This window comes from Balaenoptera musculus, chromosome 6, assembly GCF_009873245.2.
Source record: "Balaenoptera musculus isolate JJ_BM4_2016_0621 chromosome 6, mBalMus1.pri.v3, whole genome shotgun sequence".
Lineage (NCBI taxonomy): Eukaryota > Metazoa > Chordata > Mammalia > Artiodactyla > Balaenopteridae > Balaenoptera > Balaenoptera musculus.
The window spans coordinates 98,399,621-98,416,400 of record NC_045790.1 but is presented as its reverse complement, the minus strand read 5'-3'; the positions used below and the strand labels follow the sequence as shown (position 1 = coordinate 98,416,400).

The 16,780-nt window shown below is 40.0% G+C and overlaps 1 protein-coding gene across 1 annotated transcript in view; it reads right to left on the bottom strand.

Annotated features, from left to right (window-relative positions):
- The window catches only part of PAPPA (pappalysin 1), a 256,529-nt gene that overhangs the window by 136,579 nt on the left and 103,170 nt on the right, over nucleotides 1–16,780 (bottom strand). Inside the window, exons 8-9 of the mRNA XM_036854577.1 lie at nucleotides 7,835–7,963; nucleotides 2,081–2,172 (exon numbers count right to left, since the gene is read on the bottom strand). Of these exons, the coding sequence (XP_036710472.1) occupies nucleotides 2,081–2,172; nucleotides 7,835–7,963 (221 nt within the window). The remainder of the gene's footprint in view (nucleotides 1–2,080; nucleotides 2,173–7,834; nucleotides 7,964–16,780) is intronic.

The window sequence follows — 16,780 nt, the reverse complement described above, 5'->3', positions numbered from 1 at the left end:
AAGGAATACCCAAAGAGCTAAAGCAAGATAGGACCGGACTCACAGTCTCCGAAGCCCTACCACTGTATGTAGAAAATACAGTTATTTTTCTAAAAAATGGTGAACCACATCATAACCTTCACCTCCTCTTTGCACTAGGCTCCAGCAACCAATAGTATCAATGACCCCCAAATCCGTGGACCAGCAAATGTTGTCTGTAAAGGGCCAGAGAGTAAATATTTTAGGCTCTTTGGCCCATAGGGTCTCTATTGCAACCACTCAATTCTATGGTCGTAGCAAAAAAGCAGCCATAGATAATAAGAGATGGGTGTGCTGTGTTCTAGAAAACTTTATTTACAAACATAGGCAGTAGGCCAGTTCTGGCCCAAGGATTGTAATTTGCAGATCTGTTCCATGGACAGTACCATATCCTAACTTAACCACATCGTACCTTCTTCCCATAAGCGCTTAAATCACATGCCATCTTAGTGCCAGTAAAATAGGTGGAAATCTTCCAGCAGGATCTGACAGTAATGTTGGGCGTCATGAGGATGATGGCAAAGGCAAGAGTTGGTTCAAGCAGAACTCACGATTATGAGAAATAGTCACACACTTTGGAAACCATACAACAGAAGCGCAGATAAGGCTCTTAGAGACCACCTAACCCAATCCTTTCAATTTATGGGAGGTAAACTGAGGTCCAGTCTAGGGAAGTGACTTGGCTAGCTTCAAGCAGCAAGTTCTCAGCACAGCTGGGACCAGAGATCCTGGTTTTCTTAAATTTAGTCCAAGGCTCTTTCCACCCTACCACTAGGCTCATATCAAGGTTTCATTATGTATCATACTCAAATCAACAGAGAAGAGGAAAAAAAAATCTTCTGCCCTTTAAAAACCCAAGACCCTGACAGGAAACTCTCCTGTCCTTCCTCCCTCCATATCTTCCTTTCTTTCCATCCACAAACAGTTTCAGGACACCTCTATTGTGTTGCTCAGCCCACACTTGGTGCCAAGGAGATAGTAGGTGCTCAATAAATGTGTCTGAGAATGGAATACAAGGTAAATGATACATGGTAAAAACCTCACAGAGCTCACAATATACCAGGGGAAGAAAGGTCTAAAAGCTCGCCTGCAACGTGCGGCAAACGCGAGGAACCGATGACATTTCCTCCCCTTTAGCTCTCCTAGAAAATTGCCTTTCAGGGAGAAATCTTCCCACCAACGTTTTCATCCCTTCCTTAGATGGAACACCTCTCTCTTTTGTACTTGCAAATGAATTGTGATTAGTTTTCACCTCCAGCCCAAGGGATTAGCCAGGGGACCTTTGATCTTCAGGTATCGATTTGCATCTTAAAGGAAGCATGATCTCATCTGGGCCAGCTCAGAATTCCATCCCTGCCCCCCAGCCCCCGTCTGTTTACCAGCCCCAGGCTGACCAGGGCCTCCCAAGTGGGGCTAAAACAACAAGGTCAGCCAGACTCCTGGGGAAGGCAGAGGAAAACAAATTTCCCATCTGACTCCATAAAGGTGGGAAAAGGACATTTGCTTTCTAAACACAGGCTGGTCTGTTATTTCTCTTTTCTCAAGTCAGAGAGACTGGATCCTGGCTAGAGGCTGTAGAGCAAAATGAACTGAGCTTGTGTGTGAGCATCGGACAAAATCAGGTTCGAGTCCTGGTTCTGTCTTTAATCCTAACCTGTGTGACTCTGGACATGTTTTATAATCTCTCTGGCTTTTGATTTTTCTCATCTCTAAAGTTAAGAATAAAAGCCTTAAAAATCTATGCTAATAATTATCCTGGAAGTTGGCATGAAGAAGAGCAATAATGTATGTAAGGTAAAGCTTGATCAAAAGGGTTACCCATCATCACCATCATCTATGAGATCATAAGCTCCATGAGGGCAGGGATACCTGCCATTTTGTTTGTTTCCATTGCTGTATTCACTAGCACCTAAAACAGTGCCTGGCCCCCTAGGAGGTACTCAGTAAATATGTGTACCATAAAGGAGTGAATTATCATTTAGTTATAACTATTGCTGTTACTGTAACTGACTAACCATTCTGCACTTCTCCAGCCCCGCCCAGAGAAAGGACAAAGACTTACCGATGCAATTGAAGGAAACTTCCTGTCGGCAGAAAAGGGAGCAACCATCCCCATTGATCTTATTCATGTCATCACATTCTTCACCTTGGCTTCTGCAGAATGGATATAGAGGGGACATTTGTCAGCTCAGCTTCAGACCCACAGCTGGACATGGAAAAGTCCCTCTCCGGGGCCATGAACTTTCCGGTGAGGCCTCGGGCAAGTCCCTTTCCCTGTCTGAGTTTCCTGTTTCTTCCAAATGAGATGCGTACAAGGTGAATTTGTGAGATTCTATTATGTTTGCCTTACTGTGTTTCTGATGACAAAGTAGAATTCCTGCTTCAAACCCATTTGCTGAGATCTCCTTAGTTAAGTTAGCAAGTCAGATGGGAGTAAGAGGATGAGTGAATGAACAAACGGATGCACAGACTTTGCTCCAGTGTGTCTGGGAAATCTCACTTCCATTTTATTTTTTAAATTTATTTATTAAAAAAATTTTTTTAATTTATTTTTGGCTGTGTTGGGTCTTTGTTGCTGCGCGTGGGCTTCCTCTAGTTGCATTGAGCAGGGGCTACTCTTCGTTGTGGTGCATGGGCTTCTCATTGTGGTGGCTTCTCTTGTTGCAGAGCATGGGTTCTAGGCACGGGGGCTTCAGTAGTTGTGGCACACGGGCTCGGTAGTTGTGGCGCATGGGCTTAGCTGCTCCGCAGCCATGTGGGATCTTCCTGGACCAGGGTTCAAACCCGAGTCCCCTGCATTGGCAGGTGGATTCTTAACCACTGCGTCACCAGGGAAGTCCCATCACTTCCACTTTAAAATTGAGGACTTGAAGGAAATTTTGGAGCCTCTAAAGTATAAATGCTGTTCTTCACTATGCCCTGCCTTAGCCCTATCCCCATACCCCCAGTGCACTTAAAGGTAAAGATTTTTTCCATCCACATGTTCAGGTTTGATCTTCCTTAGATCAGAAAGCATTGCCTTCTCCATTGGGTGTGTCATTTCACAGTGTCAAGAACTCTAAGGCCTGTGTCCTATGCTGTTAAGAAATAAAAACGCCTCCTCTCATTTTTTTTTAGGAATTATTTCCATCACCTAAGGATGATTCTGCAGTGGTTAGGATGGGCAGAAAATGAGCAATGCTCTCTGAATTGGACCTAGGGAAAGAGAAGGAGGAGTAACAACTGAAAGTTTGGATGGGTTACCACTTTCTGGAAAACTCCCATCCATTTGTTTATTTATTTATCTGCATTTTGTCTGCGTTGGGTCTTCGTTGCTGCACGCGGGCTTTCTCTAGTTGCGGTGAGCGGGGGCTACTCTTCGTTGCAGTGCATGGGCTTCTCATCGCGGTGGCTTCTCTTGTTGCGGAGCACAGGCTCTAGGAGCGCGGGCTTCAGTAGTTGTGGCTCGTGGGCTCAGTAGTTGTGGCTTGCGGGCTCTAGGGCGCAGGCTCAGTAGTTGTGGTGCACGGGCTTAGTTGCTCTGCGACATGTGGGATCTTCCCGGACCAGGGCTCGAACCCGTGTTCCCTGCATTGGCAGGCGGACTCTTAACCCCTGAGCCACCAGGGAAGTCCCTCCCATCCTTTTAGTAACAGAGACTTGGGTTTAGAGCCCCATGTTCCAAACTGTGTGATCTCGGACAAGTCCCTTAATCTCTCTCTCTCTGATATTTCTATCTTTGACAATTTACATCAATTAAAATTAAAAATAATTAAACTTTCCATTCCTTAGTCACAGTAACCACATTTCAAGTCCTCCATAGCTGGATGTAGCGAGTGGCAAATATATTGGACAGCACAGAATCTATCTCCAGTATTGTAGGAAAATCCACTGGACAGTGCTGTTCGGGACATTGAATCTCAGTCTTCTCATGGGCTAAAATGGAGGTAATTACACCTACTCCTTAGTGTTGGTGCAAAAATGGAATGTAACTTAAGGTGGCTGGCCTGGCGTGTGACATACAGTAGATGCTCAGAGAGCCACAGTTCCCATGCCCACCCACCTGTCCTGGGAGGTCTCCGCAGAGTGTGTGGCAGTTGCCCCTTCATCCCCAGAGACCAGCTGGGACCTGTCCCAGCATGGAAGAAGCCTCAGACTTTGCCTTTCACCCGGGCAATTACACTGGGAAATGTTTGTTGCTCTTAGGAGGTGTCAGAGTAGCAGGATGGTGCCTTGTAATCAATCCTTACAATGACTAGGACATTGCATTGATCTCTGAAGAGCCACCCAATTTCTCTCCTGTCTGCAAACCCATGAGAAAAGAATTCTGTTGATATATTCCAAGCTGGGCCCATATTCCAGTCTCTGGAGCAAATCTTGCACACTGGAAATTGGTGGTGGCCTCGTGCTTCTTAGCTATTTCATGGGTTATCTGGGGAGAGATTTTTTTTTTTTTTTTTAAACCTGGGCTGGTTTCCCTAAGCCACAAAGAACACTTCTAACCCGTTCCCTCACCACCCAAACAATATGTTCTATTGGTTTAAGCAAAACATTAGGGTCACCACAAATATCTTCTAGGCGTGACAGATCTATCATTAGATAGACAGGTTCTGAGAAACCTTCTTTGACCTCCCAGGCTGGAGTGGGTGGCCATCTTCTCTGAGTCCAAAGACAAGGGGCTCCATCTATCAGAGCACTTGTCAAACTGACTGCCTTTGCCTGTTACTTGAGAGCACCTTATCCTAGGCTTTAAGATGCCAAAGGATGTGACAGAGTCTTTGTCATCCTAGCACCCTGACGCCTGGCACAGTGTCTGGGACAGAGCCGATAGCACGCGGTTACTCCTTCACTTGTTAGTTTTGCAGGGCTGTCAGTCACAGCAAGGCAATGGGAAATCCAGATGAGAACCTGGGCCCTGGGCTCACATCTTGCTTTTGCTCCTTACTGGGTGTGTAAGCTTCAGAAAACCATTTTAGTCTTTGTGTGCAGGTTGTCTCTTTCGTAAAGTATGGTAATAAGACCTATCTCACATGGTTGTTGGAAGGACCCAAGGAGATCATAATGTAGCACAGTGCCTCCTGCCTAGTAGAGTCTCAATAAATATTTATAATTATCATTATAAGATTCATCCAGTGCTTTCATTCATCAGGGCCCTCACTGAGTGTTGAGTCTATCTGTATTTATTTGTAAATTCCTTTGCATATGTACAGTAAATTAGCATGGATCAGCCCATGAAAAATCCAATTAGCGAAGATGGCATCCTTTCTTTCCTTCAAAGTTTATTTTGTTTTGGTTTTTTTTGCTTAGGGAATCATCCATAAGCTGCATTCAGTTTTCTATAAAGTATGCCAACAACTATTTGGTACCTGCAGGTAATTCAACACGTATTTGATGTCTATGCAGGATATTAATTCTAGGTAAAAAAATACTAAAAATCTTTGTTAAGAATACTATTTAAATTACTACTACTACTACTACTACTAGTAGTTTTAGATCAGTGAGAAGAACAATATTGTTTGCAGTGTTTTACCAGTGTACCTATATCTGATTCCAAAATGGACAGACTGAACCATGGATCAGTTCCTACATCTAGTGAGTTTCTTTTTTTATTCCTCGTGCTGAATTAGAAAATCCCAAATCACAATTATGGGTTGTCAGCAATGACCGTGACTGTTTCCTGGATATTCTGGATATGTAGCTCAATCTTGTACCCACAAATGACAGGGCACTTTCCCTGGAGATTGTCTTGCTCAGTTGCTCGGGGTTCCATCAGACAACAGCTGCATCAAAAGCTAGAAGTCGATGTCTTAATGTGGGAGAAAACAGTGACTATCTTCCCTTTGCCCACTTTTGTTACATTAAGCACCAGAAACCATATCTTCATGTTTGGTTGTTGCATTTGGAGGAGGATCTTAAGTACACATGACAGCACGCCATCAGTTTCATTCTCTGACAAGTGAGGAGTTTTATCTTCTATGCTTGAGGAGTCAAATTCTTGGCAATCAGGTGGTTTGTATCATAATTCAGCCCTTAAAAATCCTTATATTATCTCCTCCGTATGGAAATCTAGATAATTCAGCTTTGAAATTATAGATGCAGGACATTTAAGGCATGAATATATATCCCTGAGATACATCCCTTCGGCAAGCCACTTGAAATTGTGCAAATAATCATTACTGGCCTTTATCAATGTCAACATTAAAAAAAAGTCATTCGTTATTTCAGAAACTTGACTTAGTACCCTTCTTGTAACAGCTGGCATACTTCAGTGTGTATGGGGGTGCAGAATCTTACACATACTGTTATCTTTTTGCACAGTAAGTTGGGCAGTTGTAACTCACTGGCCCGCATCTGATCATATTCTGGACATCTACTTTTCCCTTCAAGGCTGAGTCATGATCAGAAAGCAAACTGCTGGCCAATAACAGATGTCTGTGCAGATGGGTATTCTTGTACAAACTCTTTCCTTGCAACACTGTGTCATCCTTGCTGTGTTCCTATCTGGTCCTTTCATTCCATAGCAGGTTTCCAGTGTATATTACACACCACAAAATCATCAGTACCAAATTAAGTTGCTCTTGACCTCAAGCACTAGTGTCAATGATAAACCAAAAGAAACAGTCATCGAGCCCTTCTCTTTCATATATGAACTATACCTATGAGGCGATTCATGTTCTGTACATCAGTGGTTTCATCCAACTGTGAAACAAATTCTCTTTAGAGTGCCCCTCCCCCTGCAGAAATAGTCATGGCAATTCCATGTTGCACAGATATTATGTGACGCCCAACAGTGCCATTTAATGAAGGAACTTTGCCAACAGCTTGTTGTGTCATCTCCATACGTAACGTTTATCATTAAACCTGCCAATAGTTTTAAAAGTCCCTTAGCAATAGTGTGACTCGTGACTATATTCACAATAAAGAACACAATTTTAGCAATAAGGAACTTAATTGTGCATGATTCTTGGTCTCTTTTTCATCTCTAGGGAGAAAACCATTCAATTTAGTGACCGAAAATACTTTTGTGCTTATTCTGGAGGAAAAAATACTCAAAGATTTATTTTATTTTTTTCCAACAATGCAAAAGTCTTGGTGGCTTCTCGCAACTATTTCTCAGTTGCATAACATCTTGCCCTGTGGACAGGGGATGGGTGGACTGATGATCCAATAAAATCCATTTTTTAGACACACAGCTTTACATCTTCTAATCACACTTTTCCTTTTTTGGCTGCTCGTGTGGAATCTTTACACTTGCCTCCCTGAACTTATAATCACATTCAATATTCACTCTGGAGTACTGTTTACTATTATGGTTTCAACATTATAGAGAGTTGAAATATTTTGCTGTTTTTATAAGGCTCTGACCCAGTTTGTAAATTGTTGATATAACACGATACAACAGAAATAATAAATAAACATGCAGTTTTAAGAAATGTAAATGGTAACCAGCAAAGAATGTAAAAGTGTTTTAACCTAGGTGCACTGTGTCCTGTTAAGTGAATGTGGCCTGGGGTGGAAAAAACTAATAGAATCCTTGTAGTACACATAAAACAATTAGGAACAAGAGCATACTGGTAGTAAGTGCATAATGGTAGCTCTATGGAAATCTTATATTGTATTACATGCTTGAGAAACGTGTTTGTTCAAAAAAGAATCATTGCTTTTTCTCTGAGGCCAGCGAACTGCTTGCAGACAAATTGGCAGACTGCTGAGGATCCCTCGTAACTCACAGCTCAACCCTGAAGAGTGCCCCATAAGCTCTTCTATTTGGCACCCTGACCATCTCTTGGCCTACTTAACGTCGCTCCCACCCCTCTCTTTAGTTAGGCCTACTTACTTCTGGATGATGCCATCACCGCAGTACCCACTTCCATGGATGTATGTGGCAGCAGGTGATGGCTCACTCTCTTCGTTTCCTGAAATAGTGATGACCCAGTACTGGTACACACTGCCAAGATTTAGATCCCTGGAAAACATAAAGAAGACTATTAACTATACAGATGCAAGGCTGGGGACAGACAAAATGGATCCCCTTGAGTACATGTCTACCAGTCTTCCTTGTTTTTGATATCACATGCACATTTAATTATCCAATAATTTTATTTGTTTTTTTCTTTTTTTAATTTTACTGAGGTATAGTTGATTTCCAATGTTGTGTTAATTTCTGCTGGACAGCAAAGTGACTCAGTTATACATATATATATTCTTTTTCATATTCTTTTCCATTATGGTTTATCACAGGAGATTGAATAGAGTTCCCTGTGCTATACAGTAGGACCTTGTTGTTTATCCATCCTGTGTATACTAGTTTGCATCTGCTAATCCCAAACTCCCAATCCTTCCCTCCCCCACCCCCCTCCCCCCCTGGCAACCACAAGGCTGTTCTCTATGTCTGTGAGTCTGTTCCTGTTTCATAGATATGTTCATTTATGTCGTGTTTTAGATTCCACATATAAGTTAGTTATCCAATAATTTTTAATGTCTACTGTCATTAAGGCAATCTCCCACGCACTATGGACTACACTAAAAAATGTAGCATCTAAATGTCACTAAAATGACATATTACCGTGACTATTACTAGGCCCTTTTTATCTTTAATTTAACCCTTACAATAACCCTGGTGGATAAGAATTGTACGGTATGTGGCCCATAATGAAGGTGTCTGCGAGAACGCCATCCAGGAAAAATAAATGGGAGAAGCAAAGGCACAGAGGTGGGAAAGCGCCATGTGAGATTCTGTGGGCACTGTCTGATCTATTGCCCTCTTTTTAAGATCTGAGCAGAAACCCCATCACAAGCAAGCAAGCCTTTTCCTTACATTTCACATCCAGTGATTCTCCATCTCCCTGCCACTTGCTCCTCCCTGTGCCTCTCACTCTTGACTAAAATAATAATAATAGCAGCGTCTATTAATTGAATGTCAGGACCGGGGCTAAGCACTTTCCACGTGTTTTCTCATTTGAGAACCAAAACAATACTACATGTGTACTAGTAGTTTCATGTTTATTTTACAGATGATGGATCTGAGGCATAGAGAGATTAAGCAAAATGCTTACAACCATATGACATTAAATTATATCTTGCATTCTGCCTCCCTAATCCCTAGTTCAGGTTTGTTTTAACAATCTCACTCCTTACAAAGGGGCATCTTGTCCTGGAACCGCAATTCCAGGCATTGGTTCCTGCTAGCTTTCCAATTTGCCTAGATTGCATCTCTTCTTTGCTCTCAAGACCTCCTAGAGCAATGCCTGTTCTACCTTCCTCATACTCAACCTTACACCAGATTACCTCCCTCCCCTTCTTATCCCCTCTCATCTCCCTGCTTGAATTCCCCTGCCATCAAAGGAATCTGGCTACTGCCAATTATCTTCTAGGCAAAGATATATTTATCCACATGACCAAATCACCATCCTCATTTCCTTTTCGACCATTTTCAAAAGGAAATGTTATTCTCTTTCATCTCCCTCTGCACCAATTATTTACTTTTTAATAATAAAAATGTGTCATGGGAAAAAACACAAAATGGTCATGAAGAGAATTCCTATCAGATTCCAGAGTTGGGGTGAGGGGGGGGATTCCATAAACAAAAGGACAGTGTCAAAAACATCTCAAGTCCTCCTGCCCATCTGTTGTTTCAGCTGCTCTGAGGGCTAGGGCTGTCTGGATAAGTCCAATAAGATAGCAGGTGCAGCGACAACAGTCAGACAACGTCTCCTGACTCTCAACGCAATGATGAGCTGGAGTTTATGAGCACTGAAGGAGGCTGGTGAGGAACACAGCCTTCCTGAGAATGTTGGGCTTATTACCCAAAGGAGAGTTTGTTTTAGCAGTGCTGGAGCAGATAGGAATATTGAGGGTAGACCAGAAGTCCCTGGGGATTCCAGCAGTGCTCTGTCAATGAAAATTAAGTGGATGAAATGCATAAAAATCTTGAGATACTGTATGTATAAATGTATGAATAACTGGTACCTTGTAAACCTCCGAAATGCTAATTTGTTGGTATAATTATAGGCCTTTAAAAAAGTTTACTGGATATTTTAACCACCTCTAGACTAATGAATGTATACATTTTCAGATAATGCTACTAAAGGTGGAATATTGTGGCAGGGGGAAGAGTGATTTTCCCAGGGGAAACATGAAGGTACAAGATAAAGATGACATGCATTCTACTGTACATTAATTTTCTCTAAAATATGGAGGTACATTTTATATTAAACAGTCATGGCCGTGTTATGGAATAAAATAAAGAAGTTTCTTCAGGCTACCTCCCAGGCCACTGGGGGCATATGGTCACCGTCTGAAGCACACGGAGCACTTCTGTGGAAAAGTGTGAGAGTGTGAAAATTACTTCTCTACACTGTGTTTTTCATTTGTGGTGTGTGTCCAAATGATTTATGGATGATAATATTTAGGTGCTCTGCTAATATTTGTGAATGCTCTCCTCCTCCCCATACCTTGCCCTCCCTCCTCTCCTCCTCCCCCCCCTCCTCCTTCTCAATAAACACCACTGTGAGGCAAGCAAACATGTGCTTCCATCCTGGCTTCATCATTTGCCAGCTGAGAAGTCATAGGCAGGAGCCTATTTCAAATTAGTCATAAACCTAGTTTCACAGCATTTTCCCACAGATTGAACGTAAGAACATATATAAAGCACCTGTGTGCCCAGCCAATGATAGATAGTTAACAAATGTTAACCCATTACAATTATTGCTGAATTATCAACATTCTCACTCACTGGAATTATGCTATGCTCTCTTTCCTAGAGGGGAAGAAGTGACAGATAACTATATATAAACTTGGTTTGGTAAACCCACGAAGATTAATGAGGCCACCATCTATCATGTGTGCCACAGGTTGGTGGAAAGTCTCTTTTCTACCATATCGTTTGGCTAGAACACTCTCATTGCCTGCAGCTCTCTCTCTCGGTGGCTATTCTCAACTTCTGCAATTTCTGGATCCCAGAAGGTGTGTCTTTACCCTGGGGCAAAATCTGTCCCCCAATAACTTCCATCACTGTCCTCCTTGTTACCCACCAGCACCATATAGAACATATCTGATTGGTAGAGAAACCTTAATAACCCTCCTTACAAACTGTGTGTGCATGGCACATGCATCATTATCTCACAGAAGCCTGAGAGTGGCTCTTTGAAGCAGGGGTTGTTATCCCAAGTTTTCAGATAGGAAAACAGAAGCCCAAGTCATTCCCTTCATAAAAAGCTAGGGAAGAAAGAACAGGATACAAATGCTATTAAAAAGATTATATTTTTCCACTGAACAATTCTTGTGATAAAACTACATGTTCTCCAAGTTAAGGTTACCATTAATGCTAAACTAGGGCTCTTTTCTCAAGAGCCTAAGGTAGAAGAGAGTTCTTCCAGAAGGACAGGGTAGTGGCTTCTGAAGGCTTTGCTGGAGGTTAGGACCTATTTCATGGTTGGTCTAAAAGTAGGACATTTATGTCAAGTTGTTCCTTTCAGCTGCTCTGAAAACCATCTGGAAAGTCTTAGCTGTCACTTGAACTCCTTCCCCTCCTGAGCCTCCCACGTCCAGGCAGACCCTAAGCCTTGTCAATTTCCCCCACCCAACAGCTTCCATGTCATTCCCTCTGCACCCCTGCTGCCACCTACATCCCAAACTTGATGGCTGAAGCAGCCTCTGGCTTGCCCTCCTGCCTCTAGCATCTCCCATTTCCAGTCTTTCCAACACCATCAGAATATTCTTAGATCCAAAGCTACTCTCCAGCTCAATATCTCCCCATTTAGTGCAGTGATGGGAGCATGCTACCAAGCTGAAACTTCCTATTTACTCTTTGTTTGGAACTAAAATTTTACCACTTCATCTGAAACATGATTAGTTTCATCACTTCTGATTTCTCTCATAGAATTCTGAGGGCCATTTTATTTTATCTTTATTTAAAAAGCTAACCTCCACTAGTATTTAATCATTAATTCTTCATACTGCATCTCAGATTAATTTCATGTTTTTAGCTAGTAAATTTAAATGACAGTATTTAAATGTGATGAGATTATTTTGAAGGGTTGTTTTTTTGCAGCCTTGGTATGACTTCATTTTTTTAATGTTTAACCATCATTGTTTCACAAATGTCTCAAATGACATATCTGCCTTAGGTTTGCATTTCTGGCAATTAGAAACAAAAATACTGACATTCCTAAGTGGTATGATTTTTCAGTATTCCTCCTCAGAAAATGTATTGATGGTAATGTGTATTAAATTTGGAGCACAACCTTATAGAAAATTTAGTTATATATTATAAAATCATTATCTTAAGAATATATATGTAATTAAGGAGCCTAAGTACCCCATGACTTAGCTTGTGGCAAAAACGTCTATTTCTTAAAATTATGGTGTGTAATTAATATCACGATAGGTCAATTAAAAACCCCTCTGAAATCTACAGGCAAGTCACTTTACTTCTTTCGGTCTGTTTTTCTATCTTTTAATTGAGATATATGATTCTTGTCCCATACCAATGTGAAGATAAAATGAGAACTATGAAAGTACAATAGGAGAAAGAGGGAGGGAGAACCTCATTGCACAATGGAAATATTCCATTTTGCTTCTTCTAGGAAACTCTCTCTGAGCCTCTTGATTACTCCTTGTTGACCTCCTATTGTTTCCATATTATAGCATTCATTTATCACACTCTATGTTTCCAAATAGTCTGTGTAACTAAACTGTGTTATACTTTTTTGATATTCCACCTTCTGCAATAATTATAGCAATTGTAGTTTCCATTTGTTTCCTATTTATCATATGCCAGGCACTATGCCTTCATATGAATACTATCATTTAATCAAAACAACAGTCCCTTGAATAATTACTATGAAAAGTTTTCAGATAAGGAAACTAACACTTAGGAAGGTTAAGCTATCTGCCTATAGTCACACTGCTTTTGTCAGAGGGCAGGGACTTGAGCCAAGTCTAATTCCATCCCAAGACAGTGCTATCTGGAGATGGAAGCCACAGCTGTTATAAACTGAAAAATACAGCAGAATAGAAGTTAAAAGACCTAGTTTTGGAATCAAGTAGAGTATCCATACAGAGACCAGTTGGAAAGTTCTAGAAGTCAGGAGAGACACACATCCTTTTAAATACCACCACTGACTCACTAACCATGGGCAAGCCATTTCCTCTCTCTGAGCATCCATTTCTTCATCTACAAAATGGGAATCTGGGAAGAATGTGACGAGTAGCTCTAATTTAATGAGGAATGTAGTGTTGCATCTTTCTGCCATGAGATTTTCTACAAGCTGGAAGCTGCCTCAGCAGTTAAAATTCTGCACTGAGAATGGGTGTAGTTCAAGATCTACCACCCAGATTGACTGAGCTGGGAGACATGGTAGGGGGACCACCCAGGATGCCTCCGGCTTAGGAAGAGCCCAAGTATTCCAGTGCTGCCTTGGACTAAGGGTGAGAGGGTAATGCCTGGGCACTCTGTATACCATCTTCCAGCCAAGAATGGGAAGAGAAGGAAACGATCACTTTTTGAGCCTGAGATGATGTGCCAAGGGACTTTATACATATCATTACGACTGTTTTAAATAGAAAATATACTAATCGCATAGAACAGTACAAAGAACACTATAACAAATGTCTGTACACTTACTCCCCAGCTTTGTCAAATTATAACCTTTTGCCATATTTTCTCCATATCTTTTATTTTTGGTGTAAAAGAAATAAAATATACTGTTTTATATATTTGTTTTCAACCTACCCGTGTGCTCTTCCTGTATCCCATTTCCCTCTCTCCCATGAATGTTTTTATACTTCTTGAACGTACGTATTGTTTTGCATGTTTTGAACTTCCTAGATGTTTTAATACTACATTTATTATTTATGCATCTGGCTTTATTTTTTTTTACCAAGCATTGCTTTTGAGATCATACATATTGATCATGTAGATGATCAATAGATCTGCATGTGGATCTAGCTCATTATTTTCACTGACCTAAGTCTTTTACTGTATGAACATAACATACTACATCTGACCATTCTTTCCTGATAGGCACCTGGGTTATATCTCTCTTATTAGTAGTATCATTACTATGTAATCTTTTTTGTTATTTCCAATAATGTTGCCTTAAACATTTGTGTTCATGTCCCTTTGCACATAAAGCAAGAGTTTCTGAAGGAAATATATCTAAAGTGGTACCGCTAGGTTGAAGATAATTGCATCTTCAACTTTATTAGATATTGCCAAATTATTATCAAAAATCAATACCAATTAACACACCTACCAGCAGATTTCCCGTTGCTCCAGGTCCCTGGCTGCACTTGATTCCACCAAACGTTTGACTTTTGGCCAATCTGATGGGTATTAAATGGTATTTAATTACTATTTTACTTTGTGTTTCCCTGATTACCAACAAGCCTGAGTATCACTTCATGTGTTTGCTCACCACATATGTTTCTAGCATGCTGATTGCTTGTTCATCACTTTGGCCTATTTTAAATTGGGTTCTTTTTCTTTATTGATATGTCATGCATTTACAGATACTGGATACTAATCCTTTGTAATTAAAAGTTCTGCAAATACCATTTCTAAGTCTGTGACTCCTAGTTTTGTTTTGTTTTTTTCGTTCTGTTTAGGTTGTTTTGTTGAATAAAATTTTTTAATCATTTCCTTCTTGATTTGTCCTTTTCATGGCTTGTTGAATAAATGTTTCTTTACTCCAAGGTATTAAAATAGTCTCCCCTATTTCCTTTCAATAGTTTTAAGTTTTTATTTTTACATGTATGGCTTCAATCAACTACAAATAGTTTTTAAAATGATGTGTGGTAAGGATTGTTTTCCCCCCAAATAGGGATGAATCATTTGTCTGACGTTATTTATGTGAAAGTTAATCCTTTCACTACTGAATTGTGATGCTGCCTTTGCCATATATCATTCAGAACTTAGATAAGTTTTTTTTTTCTGGGTTATCTTGTTTCATTAGTCTATTTTTTTTCTATTATCTTATCAATAGCAGTCTGTCTTAATTTCCATAGTTTTAAACAAGTCTTGATTTATGCTACAAGTCCATTCTATACTTTGGTTTTCTCCGTCAAAAGACCCTTTTGCTCTCTCATGTGAAATTTTAGTTTCATGTTTTGAAATGCCTGTTGGGATTTTAATTCCAATTTCATTGAGTTTATAGATGCATTTGAGGATAAAAGACTTCTTTATGACATTGTATCCCCCATTTATACACACAGTTTATCTCTTTATTTATTTAGGTCTTCTTTTATGATTTCAGTAAAGTTTTAAAGCTTTCTTCATAAAAATTGTGATGATTTTTTATTAGGGATATATTCCTAACTCTAAGCATTTTATAGATGTCAGTACTATAGTAAATGATAGCTTTAATCTACCTATCCATCCACACACATGTATGCACACATGTGCATGTATATCTATATTTGTATCCTCATGTCTTGTAGCTGACAAAAAATAATTTATAAATTGATATTCTATTCATATGTTCTCACAGAGTGTTTTATTCATTCCAGTAACTTGTTGATTCTTATTAATTTTTCTTTGTAGTCTCTTACAGATGAGGATAATGATAGTTTTATCTATCTATCTATCTATCTATCTATCTATCTATCTATCTATCTATTTATTTATGGCTGCGATGGGTCTTCGTTGCTGCGTGCGGGCTTTCTCTAGTTGCGGCGAGCGGGGGCTACTCTCCGTTGCGGTACGCAGGCTTCTCATTGTGGTGGCTTCTCTTGTTGTGGAACACAGGCTCTAGGAGCACGGGCTTCAGTAGTTGTGGCGTGTGGGCTCAGTAGTTGTGGCTCGCGGGCTCTAGAGAGCAGGCTCAGTAGTTGTGGCTCACGGGCTTAGCTGCTCCACGGCATGTGGGACCTTCCTGGACCAAGGATCAAACCTGTTTTCCCCTGCATTGGCAGGCGGATTCTTAACCACTGAGCCACCAGGGAAGTCCCAAGTTTCTCCCTTTTCAATCCTCAGAAATTTTGTTGGTATTTCTCACCAAGCTGGTTTAGGTAGAGCCAATGGTGTTACTAGTTTTGTTTCGTTTTCTATCATGAAGGGACCTGATTTTATTAAGAGTTTTAAAATTCTGCATCTAGTAAGACAATTTTATTTTAAAACATCATTTCATACGCTGGTATTGTGAATTACATTCATAGACCATCTAACTTTAAAGTCTCATCTTATTCTAGGAAAATCCAGCTTTGACACAATGCGTGTGTTTGTTTGTGTGGGTTTTAATACATTGATAAACTCTGTCTGCTAGTAACTTGTGTAAGATTTTTGCTTTTTGGTCATCCATTTAATTGACCAAAATTTTTTATCTTCTTCATTTATTTACTTGTCCACTTGTTTACTTGTTTATATATTTATGTGCTGTGGACAGAAATACTGTTCTATGTGATACTGATTCTTTGATATTTGCTGAGATCCATTTTTTGGGCTGGGACATGGTAAATTAAAAAAAAAAATGTTCTACATATCCTAGAAGAAAATATTTATACTTAATTCAGTAGCAGGGTTCTATATAGTTTTATCAGATGACATATTTTTTGTGTTGTTCAAAATCATCTATATCATTATTTTAGTTTGCTTGTTCTATTAATTATGGAGAAAGGTATGTTAAAATATCATAATATTATAGGTTTATCACTTTTTTTAAGGTAAGAGTCATGTTTGATTTATATATTTTTCAGGTCATGTTATTTGGTATATCCAAGCTCAAAATCATTATATAACTTCCTTTTATCTTTATATGGTGAACTCTTTATCTTAGAATTTTTT